Below are 16,895 nucleotides of genomic sequence, written 5' to 3'. Positions count from 1 at the left end.
CCTGACGCAATCTCAGCAATACTCATACAAAACAAGGTTCTTACTTAATGGAGAATATGAGCATCAGCTATCAGGTGACATCTCTCTCTCTCATTCCACCTCTCTTTTTTTGGGCATTTCTTTCATCTACTGTATCTCTCTCTTTCTCTCTCTGTACAGCCTTTTATCTCCCCCTTTATCACTCTCATGTGAGGCTTTAGCTTTATGTATGGTATCTCTCTGGCGTTACCTGTGGGAACAGTGGGAGTCATCAACACAGTTGAACAGGAAAGGTTCCTGTTGGCTAGCAGGGATTAAAATCAGACGGGCTAATTGGTTCAAAGCAGGGGGCAGATCAATGCTGCTGGTCAAGCCATCTGAGACAATACACTAAATTATTGTCTGGGCCGCCTAAGCATTATTCGCCTAAGCATAAATCCAAACAGTACAAAATATATATATATATATATATATATATTATTGTTTTTTTTTAAATTCATTTTCAGGATGGAAAATGTTTTCAGTGTAAAATGAAATGACTTACACCAGATATAAATTATGTAGAAAAGATAATGGAAATATATATATTTTTAAATAATATAATCTTTGATAATTTACAATCACCACAATAAAAGTTAGAGAGTTGGGGAGAATGAAAATTCCAAAAACTATTAATTTAGCAGTATTTATTTTGTTATTATATTTGAGCAAAATAACACAGCAATAGACATGTTGTGCCGTGGTGGAGATCTTTGTGGGCTATACTCGGTCTTGTCTCAGGATGGTAAGTTGGTGGCTGAAGATATCCCTCTAGTGGTGTGGGGGCTGTGCTTTGGCAAAGTGGGTGGGGTTATATCCTGCCTGTTTGGCCCTGTCTGGGGGTATCATCGGATGGGGCCACAGTGTCTCCTGACCACTCCTGTCTCAGCCTCCAGTATTTATGCTGCAGTAATTTATGTGTCGGGGGGCTAGTGTCAGTCTGTTATATCTGGAGTATTTCTCCTGTCTTATTCGGTGTCCTGTTTGAATTTAAGTATGCTCTCTCTAATTCTCTCTTTCTCTCTCTCTGAGGACCTGAGCCCTAGGATCATGCCTCAGGACTACCTGGCGTGATGACTCCTTGCTGTCCCCAGTCCACCTGGCCGTGCTGCTGCTCCAGTTTCAACTGTTCTGCCTGTGGCTATGGAACCCTGACCTGTTCACCGGATGTGCTACCTGTCCCAGACCTGCTGTTTTCAACTCTCTAGAGACAGCAGGAGCGGTAGAGATACTCTCAATGATTGGCTATGAAAAGCCAACTGACATTTACTCCTGAGGTGCTGACTTGTTGCACCCTCGACAACTACTGTTATTATTATAATTTGACTATGCTGGTAATTTATGAACATTTGAACGTCTTGGCCATGTTCTGTTATAATCTCCACCCGGCACAGCCAGAAGAGGACTGGCCACCCCTCATAGCCTGGTTCCTCTCTAGGTTTCTTCCTAGGTTTTGGCCTTTCGAGGGAGTTTTTCCAAGCCACCGTGCTTCTACACCTGCATTTCTTGCTGTTTGTGGTTTTAGGCTGGGCTTCTGTACAGCACTTTGATATATCAGCTGATGTAAGAAGGGCTATGTAAATACATTTGATTTGATTTGACATGGCAAAATGCAAAGAAATGCTGGGAATTAGCTTTAAAACTTCAATATTTTTTCTACACCGCCAAAATGTTCTGTACAATTCAACCGTGCCGACGGGCTGACCATGCCTATTGCCACTCCCCCTGACAAGGCCACCGCCTAAACCCTTTTTTGAGCCATGCCTCTAGGTTATGCCTGTAGTTGATCCCTCAATCCAGATTACAGTGTTGGCAAATCAATACAATGGCTTATTAGAGATATAAATCTTCCCACCTGTCTCTGAGACTCATCTCTGAAATGTACTGTCCTTTCTACAATGATGAAAAATATATACGCAACAGGCAACAATTTCAAAGATTTTACTGAGTTACAGTTCATATAAGGAAATCAATCAATTGAAATAAATAAATTAGGCACTGATCTATGGATTTCACATGACTGGGAATACAGATATGCATCTGTTAGTCACAGATGCCTTAAAAAAAGGTAGGGGCGTGGATGAGAAAACCAGTCAGTATCTGGTGTGACCACTATTTGCCTCATGCAGCGCGACACATCTCCTTCGTAGTTGATCAGGCTGTTGATTGTGGCCTGTGGCCTGATCCCACTCCTCTTCAATGGCTGTGTGAAGTTGCTGGATATTGGTGGGAACTGGAACACGCTGTCGTACATGTTGATCCAGAGCATCCCAAACCTGCTCAATCGGTGACATGTCTGGTGAGTATGCAGGCTATTGAAGAAGTAGTACATTTTCAGCTTCCAGGATTTGCATTATCATACTAAAACATGAAGTGATGGCGGTGGATGAATGGCACGACAATGGGCCTCAGGATCTTCAAATCAAATTTATTTGTCACATACACATGGTTAGCAGATGTTAATGCGAGTGTAGCGAAATGCTTGAGAGTGTCTTGTCACGGTATCTCCGTGCATTCAAATTGCCATCGATAAAATGCAATTGTGTTCGTTGTCTGTAGCTTATGCCTTCCCATACCATAACCCCACTGCCGCCATAGGGCATTCTGTTCACAGTGTTGGCATCAGCTAACCGCTCTCCCACACAACTCCATCCATTCTGTCTGCCATCTGCCCGGTACAATTGAAACCGGGATTCATCTGTGAAGAGCACACTTCCCCAGCGTGCCAGTGGCCATCGAAGGTGAGCATTTGCACACTGATGTCGGTTACGATGCCGAACTGCGGTCAGGTCAAGACCCTAGTGAGGACGACAATGAGCTTCCCTGAGACTGTTTCTGACAGTTTGGGCAGAAATTATTGGGTTGTGCGAACCCAGAGTTTCATCAACTGTCCGGGTGGTTGGTCTCAGAATATCCCGCAAGTGAAGAAGCCAGATGTGGAGGTCCTGGAATGGGGTGGTTGCATGTGGTCTGCAGTGTGATGCCGGTTGGACGTACTACCAAATTCTCTAAAGCGACATTACAGGCGGCTTATGCTAGGGAAATTAACATTCAATTCTTTGGCAACAGCTCTGGTGGACATTCCTGCAGTGAGCATGCCAATTGGACACTCCCTCAACTTGAGACATCAGTGGCATAGTGTTGTGTGACAAAACTGCACATTTTAGAGTGGCCTTTTATTGTCCCCAGCACAAGGTGCACATGTGTAATAATCATGCTGTTTAATCAGCTTCTTGATATACCACGCTTGTCAGGTGGATGGATTATCTTGGCAAAGGAGAAATGCTCATTCACAGGGAAGTAAACAAATTTGTGTGTAACTTTTGAGGACAAATAAACTTTTTGTACATGTAGAACATTTCTGGGATCTTTTATTTCAGATCTTTTATTTCAGCATGAAACATGGGACTAACACTTTACATGTTGCGTTTATATTTTTGTTCAGTATAATATGGTCGATACAACATAGAATCACTGCTCAGGGAACCTAGAACACAGTAAGGATATGTTAAGCTGAAGTCTAACTGCAGAAGCTTTTGTTTTTCCATCATAGAGCATAGTGACTCTGTCAGAAGCAGGATGTTATAGGATGTAATAAGATTCATAACCATGTTATAAGCAATCATAACTACTAATTAACATAGACTAAACAGACAGCATGGAGAATTTACATGTGGTTGTGTATTACATGTTCCAAGGCAGGTGTCTGGGTCTCCTTGAGTGTTCTGCCCTATTTTCCATCCATGGTCAATCGAACAGGTACAGCAAATCCACAGCCTCTCTGGAATATTGTCTCCAGGTGAAACTCGATACACTGACCCACACTTCCAGCTTTCACACTTACATACAGAAACCGGACCCAGCAATCACAGTCATTCTCTGTGGTCAAACTAATGAAGACTGAAGAATTACACTTAAATATCATTAAATGTATACAGACAACACTGAAATTAATGTAGCTTCAGTTAGGTGAGATTAGAAGAGGCAAATGAGACTAACACCCTTGCTTTTCTTAAGATAACCCTGGCCCTTGTCTTTGCTGATAGCTACTTTATTGAGGAAAAACTGTAAGCTACTTGTACTATGACTGTGATGTGTGGCTGTCTCCCCTAGCTATCTTAAGATGAATGCACTAACTGTAAGTTGCTCTGGATAAGAGCGATTGCTAAGTGACAAAAATGTAAATGTAGATGACACATTTTCATTCTAAAAAATTCACAGATTTCATTCTCAAGATTACAGATTGAAAATATTGGTAAATAGATACTCACACAGATATGTGACATCAGGGTTGGGTAGGTTACTTTCTAATTGTAATCCGTTGCAGTTACTAGTTACCTGTCCAAAACTGTAGTCAGAAACGTAACTTTTCTATAACCCAAACTCAGTAATGTAATCTGATTACATTCAGTTACTTTTAGATTACTTTCCTCTTAAGAGGCATGAGAAGAAGACACAAATGTGTGTTATCAATTGAAAGACATCTATTTCTCGAAAAATCTATGTCAAAGTTTACATAGCTGGCCATATATGGATGTTAAATTTTACTTTATGGGTTTGTTATGTAGCCTTCTTCTAACCCATCGCTTTCTACTACATATAATAATATTATTCAATTATATCTTTACATTAAAAACCAAAGTCTATCAGAATTCCAGTCATTCCAATAAATGTTATACCTCTTAATCTTCAAGAATAGGACTTGGAAATATGGAAGTATTATATTAGCAAAATTGTTTTACCTGAGCATAGCCCCAAAACTATGGACTTATTAGCCAGCCCTACTCTGTTGTTTATGATTTTATTGTCATGGAGGACTGATTTGGCTCATTGATTCGAGTTGAAAAATAAATGCTACACTCATGGAATGGCATGCTTTGAGCACCACTGAAAAGTGCTATTTACATGTGAAAAATGAATGCCATATGCTGCATTTGCTATAGGCCTATTGTTTACCTTTTGGTTGGTGACACTTTAATATGTTGAAAATATGCAGCTGTTTAAAGGGCAAATCCACAGATGAAACAATAACAAAACTGCAGCCCAGCCTCTGTTTTGGTAAAAGCTGAGGGATGGGCCTGGAGAAATGTAACCACTCTCAGATGAATGGACAGCTATGGATGCAAGGACTGACCATCCATGGTATCAACATTATTGTTTTAACCATGTTAGGATGCTATGCAGTGTTTCTTTACATTTACAATGATTACAAACATTGGAGAAAAACAAGCTTATATTTGGGTTCTTGTGGAGTGTGACAGTTGAACTAAGCTCATGTGTCACGACTTCCGCCGAAGTCGGTCCCTCTTCTTGTTCAGGCGGTGTTCAGCGGTCGACGTCACTGACCTTCTAGCCGTCACTGATCCATTTTTCATTTTCCATTGGTTTTGTCTTGTCTTCCTTCACACCTGGTTCCAATCCCATCAGTTACATGTTGTGTATTTAACCCACTGTTTCCCCTCATGTCCTTGTCGGAGATTGTTTGATTGTGCTAGTAATGTGTTGGTGTGCGACGGGTTTTGTACCCACTTTTGTTCGTTTATATATTTTGTTTTTTGGAGTATGGTCAGAACTTATGAAACAACTCCGTTTATACAAAGTTCGTTCTCCTGCGCCTGACTTCCCTGCCACCAACACGCACCCATTACATCATGAGGCATTTATAAATGATATTCTTCAAGAATCAATGGATATATATAAAATATACAGTACCAGTCAAAAATTTGGACGCACTTTTTTCTTTATTTTACTATTTTTTACATTGTAGAATAATAGTGAAGACATCAAAACTATGAAATAACACACATCGAATCATGTAGTAGCCAAATCAAAATGTATTTTACATTTGAGTTTCTTCAAAGTAGCCACCCTTTGCCTTGGTGACAGCTTTGAACACTCACCCAGCTTCATGAGGTAGTCACCGGGGATGCATTTCAATTAACAGGTGTGCCTTGTTTAAACTTAATTTGTGGAATTTCTTTCTTTCTTAATGTGTTTGAGCCAATCAGTTGTGTTGTGACAAGGTAGGGGTGTTATACAAAAGATAGCCCTATTTGGTAAAATACCAAGTCCATATTATGGCAAGAACAGCTCAAATAATGAAAGAGAAACAACAGTCCATCATTACTTTAAGTTATGAAGGTCAGTCAATCTGGAAAATTTCAAGAACTTTGAAAGTTTCTTCAAGTGCAGTCGCAAAAACCATCAAGCGCTATGATTAATCTGGCTCTCATGTTGACCGCCACAGGAAAGGAAGACCCAGAGTTACCTCTGTGCAGAGGATAAGTTCATTAGAGGTACCAACTTCAGAAATTGTAGCCCAAATAAATGCTTCACAGAGTTCAAGTAACAGACATATCTCAACATCAACTGTTCAGAAGAGACTGCGTGAATCAGGCCTTCATGCTTTAATTGCGGAAAAGAAACCACTACTGTCCTTGCCGTGTCTGAATCCTGGCTCAGGAAGGCCACCAAAAATTCTGAGATTTCCATACCCAACTATAACATTTTACGTCAAGATAGAACTGCCAAAGGGGGAGGAGTTTCAGTCTCCTGCAGAGAGAGCCTGCAAAGTAATGTCATACTTTCCAGGTCCATACCCAAACAGTTCGAACTACTAATCTTAAAAATGACTCTCTCCAGAAATAAGTCTCTCACTGTTGCCGCCTGCTACCGACCTCCCTCAGCTCCCAGCTGTGCCCTGGACACCATTTGTGAATTGATCGCCCCCCCATCTAGCTTCAGAGTTTGTTCTGTTAGATGACCTAAACTGGGATATGCTTAACACCCCGGCAGTCCTACAATCTAAGCTAGATGCCATCAATCTCACACAAATCATCAAGGAACCCACCAGATACAACCCTAAATCTCTAAACAAGGGCACCCTCATAGACGTCATCCTGACCAACTGGCCCTCCAAATACACCTCCGCCGTCTTCAACCAGGATCTCAGCGATCACTGCCTCATTGCCTGTATCCGCTATGGAGCCGCAGTCAAACGACCACCCCTCATCACAGTCAAACGCTCCCTAAAACACTTCTGTGAGCAGGCCTTTCTAATCGACCTGGCCCGGGTATCCTGGAAGGACATTGACCTCATCCCGTCAGTTGAGGATGCCTGGTCATTCTTTAAAAGTAACTTCCTCACTATTTTAGATAAGCATGCTCCGTTCAAAAAATGCAGAACTAAGAACAGATATAGCCCTTGGTTCACTCCAGACCTGACTGCCCTCGACCAGCACAAAAAACATCCTGTGGCGGACTGCAATAGCATCGAATAATCCCCGTGATATGCAACTGTTCAGGGAAGTCAGGAACCAATACACTCAGTCAGTCAGGAAAGCTAAGGCCAGCTTCTTCAGGCAGAAATTTGCATCCTGTAGCTCCAACTCCAAAACGTTCTGGGACACTGTGAAGTCCATGGAGAACAAGAGCACCTCCTCCCAGCTGCCCACTGCTTTGAGGCTAGGTAACACGGTAACACCACCGATAAATCCATGATTATCGGAAACTTCAACAAGCATTTCTCAACGGCTGGCCATGCCTTCCGCCTGGCTACTCCAACCTCGGCCAACAGCTCCCCCCCCCCCCCCGCAGCTACTCGCCCAAGCCTCTCCAGGTTCTCCTTTACCCAAATCCAGATAGCAGATGTTCTGAAAGAGCTGCAAAACCTGGACCCGTACAAATCAGCTGGGCTTGACACTCTGGACCCTCTGTTTCTGAAACTATCCGCCGCCATTGTCGCAACCCCTATTACCAGCCTGTTCAACCCCTCTTCGATATCGTCTGAGGTCCCCAAGGATTGGAAAGCTGCCGCAGTCATCCCCCTCTTCAAAGGGGGAGACACCCTGGACCCAAACTGTTACAGACCTATATCCATCCTGCCCTGCCTATCTAAGGTCTTCGAAAGCCAAGTCAACAAACAGGTCACTGACCATCTCGAATCACACCGTACCTTCTCCGCTGTGCAATCTGGTTTCCGAGCCGGTCACGGGTGCACCTCAGCCACGCTCAAGGTACTAAACGATATTATAACGGCCATCGATAAAAGACAGTACTGTGCAGCCATCTTCATCGACCTTGCCAAGGCTTTCGACTCTGTCAATCACCATATTCTTATCGGCAGACTCAGTAGCCTTGGTTTTTCTGATGACTGCCTTGCCTGGTTCACCAACTACTTTGCAGACAGAGTGCAGTGTGTCAAATCGGAGGGCATGCTGTCCGGTCCTCTGGCAGTCTCTATGGGGGTGCCACAGGGTTCAATTCTTGGGCCTACTCTTTTCTCTGTATATATCAATGATGTTGCTCTTGCTGCAGGCGATTCCCTGATCCACCTCTACGCAGACGACACCATTCTATATACTTCTGGCCCGTCCTTGGACACTGTGCTATCTAACCTCCAAACAAGCTTCAATGCCATACAACACTCCTTCCGTGGCCTCCAACTGCTCTTAAACGCTAGTAAAACCAAATGTATGCTTTTCAACCGTTCGCTGCCTGCACCTGCACGCCTGACTAGTATCACCACACTGGATGGTTCCGACCTTGAATATGTGGACATCTATAAGTACCTAGGTGTCTGGCTAGACTGTAAACTCTCCTTCCAGACTCATATCAAACATCTCCAATCGAAAATCAAATCCAGAATCGGCTTTCTATTCCGCAACAAAGCTTCCTTCACTCACGCCGCCAAACTTACCCTAGTAAAACTGACTATCCTACCGATCCTCGACTTCGGCGACGTCATCTACAAAATAGCTTCCAACACTCTACTCAGCAAACTGGATGCAGTTTATCACAGTGCCATCCGTTTTGTCACTAAAGCACCTTATACCACCCACCACTGCGACTTGTATGCTCTAGTCGGCTGGCCCTCGCTACATATTCATCGCCAGACCCACTGGTTCCAGGTCATCTACAAGTCCATGCTAGGTAAAGCTCCGCCTTATCTCAGTTCACTGGTCACGATGGCAACACCCACCCGTAGCACGCGCTCCAGCAGGTGTATCTCACTAATCATTCCTAAAGCCAACACCTCATTTGGCCGCCTTTCGTTCCAGTTTTCTGCTGCCTGTGACTGGAACGAATTGCAGAAATCGCTGAAGTTGGAGACTTTTATCTCCCTCACCAACTTCAAACATCTGATATCTGAGCAGCTAACCGATCGCTGCAGCTGTACATAGTCTTATCGGTAAATAGCCCACCCAATTTTACCTACCTCATCTCCATACTGTTTTTGTTTATTTACTTTTCTGCTCTTTTGCACATCAATATCTCTACCTGTACATGACCATCTGATAATTTATCACTCCAGTGTTAATCTGCAAAATTGTAATTATTTGCCTACCTCCTCATGCCTTTTGCACACAATGTATATAGACCCTTTTTTTCTACTGTGTTATTGACTTGTTTATTGTTTACTCAATGTGTAACTCTGTGTTGTCTGTTCACACTGCTATGCTTTATCTTGGCCAGGTCGCAGTTGCAAATGAGAACTTGTTCTCAACTAGCCTACCTGGTTAAATAACGGTGAAATAAAAAAAATAAAAAAAATACTAAAGGACACCAATAAGAAGAAGAGACTTGCTGTGGGCCAAGATACACGAGCAATGGACATTAGATCGGTGGAAATTTGTCCTATGGTCTGATGAGTCCAAGTTTGAGATTTTTGGTTCCAACCGCCATGTCTTTGTGAGATGCAGAGTAGGTGAACAGATGATCTCCGCATGTGTGGTTCCCACCGTGAAGCATGGAGGAGCAGGTGTGATGGTGTGGGGGTGCTTTGTTGGTGAAATTCAAGGCACACTTAACCAGCATGGCTACCACAGAATTCTGCAGCTATACACCATCCCATCTGGTTTGAGCTTAGTGGGACTATCATTTGTTTTTCAACAGGACAATGACCCAAAACACACATCCAGGCTGTGTAAGAGCAATGTGACCAAGAAGGAGAGTGACAAAGTGCTGCATCAGATGACCTAGCCCACACAAGCACCCGACCTCAACACAATTGAGATGGTTTGGGATGAGTTGGACCCGAGAATGAAAGAAAAGTGGCCAACAAGTGCTCAGCATATGTGGAAACTCCTTCAAGACTGTTGGAAAAGCATTCCTCGTGAAGATGGATGAATGCCAAGAGTGTGCAAAGTTGTCATCAAGGCAACTTATAAGATTTGAAAATATGAAATATAATTTGATTTGTTTAACACTTTTTTGGCCCTTGAATGAGTAGGTGTGTCCAAACCTTTTACTGGTACAGTATATAATTTATAAGTCCAAAAATGGAAGTAGCAACTACAGATTGTCCCTTTAAGTCTATCAAAAGTGAGCGAGTTTGAGCATGTGTTCATGAGGCCAATGGATTTTTTTCATTGGCTGTCCGCTGATTTAAAAAACAATGATTGATAGGCAGCTTAAATTTCTGGAATTCAACCATTATTGGGTTCAAATACACATTTAGATTTGTGAACAGCCATCGACAACAACCACAATCCATAAGGCCGACAACAACCACAATCCATAAGGCGCAAATAGCTAAATGAAAAAGACGCAGTGTGATTCACATGAATGCGCTATGTAGGTAGATATCAATAATAAGTGATATCAGTATCACCGTAAACTACACTACTGCTGTCATCCTTATCTTCTAGAGTTTATTCAAGTTGGATAATCTTTGGATGCCGACAGCAATCACACCATTGGAAGACATCACTTGGACTGGAGCCTATAAAAGCATATTCCTGCTCTTTTCCCGCGATCAATAAAACACATTTGGTCTGTCATCATAGTGGTCTCTGATTTATGGTCAGACTTGTTCACGTTGAACAAATTTAAATTTGCGCCTATTTTTAATGATGTATGAATGTCATTGAGAAAAGAGAGAAGTGTCAAATACTTTTTTGGCAGAAATTATTTCTGAATTTAAAAGTAATCTTCGACATAAATCATCTAGTTTTTCAAAAGTATCTGTAATCTGGTTACAATATTTTTGCTGGTAATGTAACGTATTACGGTTACAGCTTTTTGTAATCCCTTACATGTAAAATATTGCATGTAATCTGTTACTCCCCAACATTTACTTGGTTGTTTATGGTTTTCAATGAATTTGAACATCACGGGGTCATTATTCATCACCATGTCCTATAATCAAGTGTACTGAAAAAATATTTGATACCAGTTGTGTAACTTCCATTCCGATTTTATGTTTGGTTGACATCCTGTTTTTGATGGATTTCTTTGATTTAGTTGCCATATCTAAATGTATCTTAAAACCGTTCAAAATGACGAGGGAGAGGGGATTTGCGCACAAACCCTCAGCTGATGACTAAGGAGACCAGTGGGACGTTGATTGGTCACCTCTGCGTGGGAGATGATGCTTCTCCCATCAAAGTTATAGCCTATATAATTATGTCGGATGAGATAGTCAGTAGAGTTCAATTCTGTACCGTGACGTGGCAATATAACAATACTTCCTCGGGCAGACCACCAAACCAAACACAGAGCGCAGATACCCTCACCAAAGCGCATTAGAATCTCATAGCTCGAGATGAGCGCTTCGTATCTTCAACAACTTTGCATACTTCAATTGGTCTGGTGCCTTGGATGCTGGAAAGCGACAGGTGAGAGAGATTATTTATATAATTTAAATTAACTTCAACATTTCTGTATAATTTAGGCTATCTAAATGTAAAAATCTGAAATCGATGTTTTTGAATTAGCTATTTATATTGTTAATATTGTTGGCTATTGCATGTACATTTATTGTATGTAATAGATTGATAAAATTAATGTATACTTTTGAAACTTACTTTTTTCTTTCTGTAGAGGCTAGTCCATACAAAGAGTGTGAACATGGAATTGCTTTCAGAAGGGTATGTATGGGACTTTGTTTTTTTTGCATGCCTATACCTGAAAAGTGCAAATAAAAGGCAATTGTGTAATTCAAACAAATATTGTGAAATTAGTTTTTAAATAAATTATGAATGATTTATGAATGGATTATTAGATTGACAACAAGGATACATTTCCTTACCTGATACCAGAGGCAAAGTGTTAAAATGTAGTGTGAATGTATTCTAGACCCAAATCATTCAATATATGCCTTGAATGTGTATCACTCTCTGTATCTCTGTGTGTCAGTCTTTCACTGTTTAAACATCTCAGTCCTCTACTGCATCCATCAGAGGAGAGTTCTGGTTATAGATGGCATTAGTGTTGTCTACTTTGTTTGCACCACTGGAGAAATCGCATCTGTGTCTGATAAGGGGTCAGCAGGTGATTCCAACCAAATTATATGGTGCCTCTTGTTACTTGTGGTGGCTAGGCTAGGTTATACGTGGAGAGGGGGTTGGGGACACACAAGTGAGTCACTCTAACTTAAATCAGACTGGTGGGGGACATGATGAGGGGAATAAGAATATATAAGACTTCCCCCACTCCTATCAACTAGACACACTGACGACAGAGACACGATCATTACTTTGCCATGGGTACAGTATACAGTAGACAATGGATGCCATGTACAACAGCTTTTATGTTTGCTTGGGTTTAGTGCCTTTAGATGTGTTATAGACTTGTGTTTTATCATTGACCATTGATTTGTCTGCTGCAGGGTTCTGGGATCCAGACTGATGTTGGTGATATGATGGGGAGAGATCAGAATGAGGTAAAGCTTAGCTACCGTATGACTCAATCTTATCACAAATTATATATGATAGCAGCTCTGACGCCAGTGTAATTATTCTCTCCCTGTCCCTCTCCCCATCACAGGAGCAAGTTCAGAATGTTTTCAAAAGAGTAAGTTTCTCAACAATATCACACCCTATTAATAAATACTTGTTTATACCTTATTCCTCAAAATACTGAGGTAAACTTGCAGGAACAATATTCATTGTCTTTGTCGTTGACTTTGTATATGCTATTTTCGTCAGTTCCTGTTTCACTATTCAAAGGCCAACTCGGTAGACTCTGTACAGCATGCGGTAAGTAGAGAAAGACTCCTTGATGCAAACTGTATTTCCAAATTGCTTCAGAATGTCAGTGAATTATGTCTGAGAGCAAATTAGAACTATGTACACACCCTCAAACAACCATGTACAATGTCTCAGGCATATAAGCAAAGGTGTCATTGGATTTCCTGGACAGCACAGTATGGGATTTTGTCTTTAGATGATAACATGCTTATTTGTTATAACATGTTTTATTGATCTGATTATTTAATAATTACATGTGATTGGAATCTAACAGGCATTCCCCTCTCTAGTCTCATTCAGTGCACCCGCTGATGCGCCTGTCACCCAAACTGTCTCAAAGGAGAAAGAAGCAGCTCATGCTTTTGGTAAGGACCCTGCGCTGTTTCAACCTTGATTAGCAGAATATCAATATTGAAGCAGGAAACAAGGGCACTTCTGACCTGCAAGACCGACTAACTTTAACCAAACCCTTAACCCTGACCTTTACATAATTTTAAGAAATTCTGAAATTAATTGGTTTGCAGGTCAGCAGTGTCCGTGTAGCCTATTCTGATTGAAGCTCTAGTTTGTGAAAGCTTCTCCAGTGCCTTTCTCTTAGAGGTTGAAGACCAGTCTTTCTGTGGCCAGTCCGCAAGGCTCAATCAAGGTACAATATGTACTTTAGACATAGTATATACACACTACCCCCGAATAGAATCTACACAATTAAAAGTTACAACAAATGCCAAAAACCATGACCGAGGTTCTCCCTGTTCCCTGCTACACAGAAGCACTCTGATGTGATGTAAAAATCTGACTTTGGAATAACTGGACAGAAGACATCAGCATACTGCAACCCCCCTGAACATGGAGCAAAATGGCAGACTGAGGGACAGACAGAAGCAGCATCCTCAGTGTTCTCTGGCAATGGACTTGATATTTTTGAGAAATAAATTGCAGATTGTGAAGTGTCTTCCTGATTTCAGTTGGTATATGTAAATATTTAGTGATTTAAGATGAGGATTCTGTACTTTGCCATTTTGTAGACAATTGCACATACACAAATTCAGACCATTATCTATGAACAGTGAACACCTCTGAACACAGTCAAATACATCAAAGGAGCCCTTTATGTGATGGTTACACAGATCAGGGTGAACACTATAAAAAGCGTCAACTATTATGGCATGGGTGAATGGATACTTACATTTAATTTAAACAATTACAAATGTATTAATTTCTATTGTCATTTATTATGAAACATATGTTAAATAAAAAAAGGACAATCTTCAACCAAATGTTCTGTAAAAACACAAGTTCAGATTGATTTAGGAGAATGATCTCGTAACATAAGAGATCTTTCAACCGGGGAGGCATAGTACTCTGATGGAGCCTCTCTGCTGACTGAGGTAGCATAGAGAGAGGTGTGCAGTTCACCACATCACCACAGGAGAGAGCCATCCTCACACACAGTGATGGTTGAGCTTTAAGAGTAATGTTATTTGGTGTTACGCGGCTAGTCCTCTTCGGAGTCACTGTCTTTCCGTGTGGGGAGAGTGGATCGGATCGACGACATCAGCTTGTCTTCAATCTGCTTCTTGGGGTTTTCTTCCAGGTCTGTCTTGACAGCACCAGATTCTGATAACCTCCACTCCAGCTCTGAGGATGATAGGATAAAGCAGATTTAAATATCTAGTAGAGAAAGTAAGAAATTGACATTCAAAACTGACAATGCACAAATCTGAGGGTGAGAAGTATACACACTGGACAGCAAACTACCATATAATGTCGCTAATAGTATCCAATGAAAGTCTAGCTGAGGCGATTGTCTCTTACCCCCAACTTTGAGGTTCATGCCCCCGAAGACCAGAGGCCCGATGTACTGTGCCTTCATCTCTCCCTCGTGGTAGACAAAGATGGTGGGTAAGTTGTGGTCAGGGTAGTTGGGGATGCATGTGGTGGAGATGGACTTGAGGAACTTGGTCTGGGGGAATTTCCTGGCCATCTCTGACAGATGCTGGTTTATCAGGGTGCACAGAGGAATTCTAGGAGGATGAGAGAATGGAACAGAGATTCGATTACAATTAGTTAAATCTATGTATTTGGCAGATAGTCCTATTCAGTGAAATTTAAAAAAGGAATACTGTTAATCAGGCTTATATGAACAACAAAAAAAGGAAAACCTTGTTTCATGATTTTCAAATAAGGTCTTGGCCAATAAAGTTATCAGATCTAAAAAAAAATCTAAAACTCTCACCCCTGTTTGTAGAGATGCAGCACAACCCAGATGCCCTCTCCAGCTTTGTTCACCTCCTTGATGTAGTCCTGCCCAGAAATCTCCACTACTTCTCCAAAGCAATTCTTTATCTGGGTGGCTTTCCATTCTGCAAGCCTCTTTTGCCTGGTGAGAACGAAATGGAGAGAGTTAAGGCAATGTAGGTTAATTCTGGTAAGGTCATAACATTGTCATTTTCTATTTGGGACACAAAAGGCTATATCACCATTAACATGGTAGCCACAATGGAGATTCATATTTTCAGCATCTCTTTTAATGGCATTAGGTTGTATTAAGGGACTGACATTAAGGTCTGAAAGGCACTTGCCCATCAAGTGAGTATTTTTAGTTCCCCAAAGGCTTAAAATGTGCTGTTTACACACAGACATAGGGGAGGAATCAGAAATTCTTTGCACTTAGGTTGTTTTCAATAAATTAATTAAACATGCCCAATAGGGCAACCACAGAGCCGGCTGAGCTTGCCCGATTGCTCAGCTATGGCCCCGGGCCATATGGCAGCCAATACCGGTTGTATGTATAATGCACCATCTTAGTAATGCTTTGAAACCTGTAAATCTCGATGGCGGCCTCATCCTCTTCACTGAAGTCATCCTCGTTCTCATCCAGCTGGTCCAGAGTCATACTCTCATAGGTTTTTACTGGTCACAAAACACCACAGGAAATACAAGTCAGAAAAAGTATCATTTAAGGTATTCAAACTACTAACAGAGGATGATGTTGGCCAAGGATCAGCCTTCCAAAACCATGTCCTGTTAGTTAAATTAAGAATAAGATAAACTATTTCTAGACTAGTTCAGGAGAAACCTAATCCCACAGAGGTAGCTATATGATATTAATAGCCACCTCTTACCAACAGATTCTTGCTGAAGAAGAATCTGCTGCTCTAGAGCGTCCTCCTCAACCTCATCCTGAGTTTTCTCCTTGGGAGGAAGGATCCCCTTCTTCCTCAGGATGTCATTCCACTCGGTATCTGCGTCAGGGTCCTGAGATTGAGAAATAACAGATCATTCATTGAGTTTTATTTAAAACACTCAAAGTGTTGTTGGTTTGCCACATAGTTTTTAAACCAGCTATAGCTAGGCTCTTTGGCATTACCAAAGATACTTATAACTACCGGTAACCACCTTGTATCTGTGGTATGACAGCTAACGTTTAAATGCAGCTAACGTTAGCTATGTCTCAATCAAGGTGGCGTGCGAACATATACTGCTCAAAACGTCAGCTATGACCTTCATTACTAATTTTTCTATAGCTAGAAAAAGTGTTATAATTCCACAAACCTGCATTTTTTAACTGTTCAAGACAGACGCTGAAATCACACCACTTATCTCCCCAGACACGGAAATATAAGGACCTCACCCACATTTCTTCCGGAGTAAAACAAGATCTTTAAATGTGATAAAATGTAAATCGTTGTCAGTTTTCACAAATTTAAACTTATTTCAGAGTAATTGAACAATACCGTATTTTTCTAAGGACGAATCATATTTTATCGGTGTTTATTATGCATTATTATCAGAAAACTGGCTCCAGCCAGAAAGTCAAGGGACCATAATAAAGGTTGCACCGACATCCGTTTTGCATCGCCAATATGTCCATATAAGGAGTGGGAAAGCTACTTTCCATATGTG

General features: G+C 41.4%; 2 protein-coding genes across 4 annotated transcripts; one reads left to right on the top strand and one right to left on the bottom strand.

Moving 5' to 3' along the window:
* Nucleotides 1-11,437: 11,437 nt before the first annotated feature.
* On the top strand, nt 11,438-13,941 carry LOC135547537 (neuromedin-S-like). Of its 3 annotated transcripts, XM_064976615.1 has the most exons (8): nt 11,438-11,636; nt 11,842-11,888; nt 12,629-12,682; nt 12,787-12,813; nt 12,948-12,998; nt 13,280-13,354; nt 13,588-13,635; nt 13,757-13,941. In XM_064976615.1, the coding sequence occupies exons 1-8, from the start codon at nt 11,564-11,566 to the stop codon at nt 13,775-13,777; spliced, it is 396 nt and encodes a 131-aa protein (XP_064832687.1). In that variant the 5' UTR covers nt 11,438-11,563; the 3' UTR covers nt 13,778-13,941. The 3 variants fall into 3 exon arrangements, with proteins under 3 accessions (XP_064832687.1, XP_064832688.1, XP_064832689.1); XM_064976616.1 differs by lacking the exons at nt 13,588-13,635; nt 13,757-13,941 and adding an exon at nt 13,514-13,561 and having other exon boundaries at nt 11,439-11,636; XM_064976617.1 differs by lacking the exon at nt 13,588-13,635 and having other exon boundaries at nt 11,445-11,636.
* Nucleotides 13,942-14,201: 260 nt separating this feature from the next.
* On the bottom strand, nt 14,202-16,628 carry LOC135547536 (phosducin-like protein 3). Its single transcript, XM_064976614.1, has 6 exons — nt 16,545-16,628; nt 16,115-16,247; nt 15,812-15,902; nt 15,226-15,369; nt 14,805-15,013; nt 14,202-14,627 (listed from the first exon to the last, which is right to left on the bottom strand). Exons 1-6 carry the CDS (start codon nt 16,548-16,550, stop codon nt 14,485-14,487), a joined length of 726 nt encoding a protein of 241 aa, XP_064832686.1. The 5' UTR covers nt 16,551-16,628; the 3' UTR covers nt 14,202-14,484.
* Nucleotides 16,629-16,895: the final 267 nt, after the last annotated feature.

The sequence above is a fragment of the Oncorhynchus masou genome, chromosome 10 (genome assembly GCF_036934945.1).
Source record: "Oncorhynchus masou masou isolate Uvic2021 chromosome 10, UVic_Omas_1.1, whole genome shotgun sequence".
In the NCBI taxonomy this organism is placed as follows: domain Eukaryota; kingdom Metazoa; phylum Chordata; class Actinopteri; order Salmoniformes; family Salmonidae; genus Oncorhynchus; species Oncorhynchus masou.
Note: the sequence above shows the minus strand (reverse complement) of the source record. Positions and strands in the feature narration are given on the sequence as shown.

Bases quoted from the DNA above. Each gene is read 5' to 3' on its own strand.
- LOC135547537 (XM_064976615.1), top strand. From the start codon at position 11,564: ATGAGCGCTTCGTATCTTCAACAACTTTGCATACTTCAATTGGTCTGG. The intron at 12,814-12,947 runs GTAAGTTTCTCA...TATTTTCGTCAG, and splicing joins TTCAGAATGTTTTCAAAAGA to TTCCTGTTTCACTATTCAAA. The intron at 12,999-13,279 runs GTAAGTAGAGAA...TCCCCTCTCTAG, and splicing joins TAGACTCTGTACAGCATGCG to TCTCATTCAGTGCACCCGCT.
- LOC135547536 (XM_064976614.1), bottom strand. The intron at 15,903-16,114 runs GTAAGAGGTGGC...TTTTGTGACCAG, and splicing joins TCTTCAGCAAGAATCTGTTG to TAAAAACCTATGAGAGTATG. The intron at 15,014-15,225 runs GTGAGAGTTTTA...TCATCCTCCTAG, and splicing joins CTGCATCTCTACAAACAGGG to AATTCCTCTGTGCACCCTGA.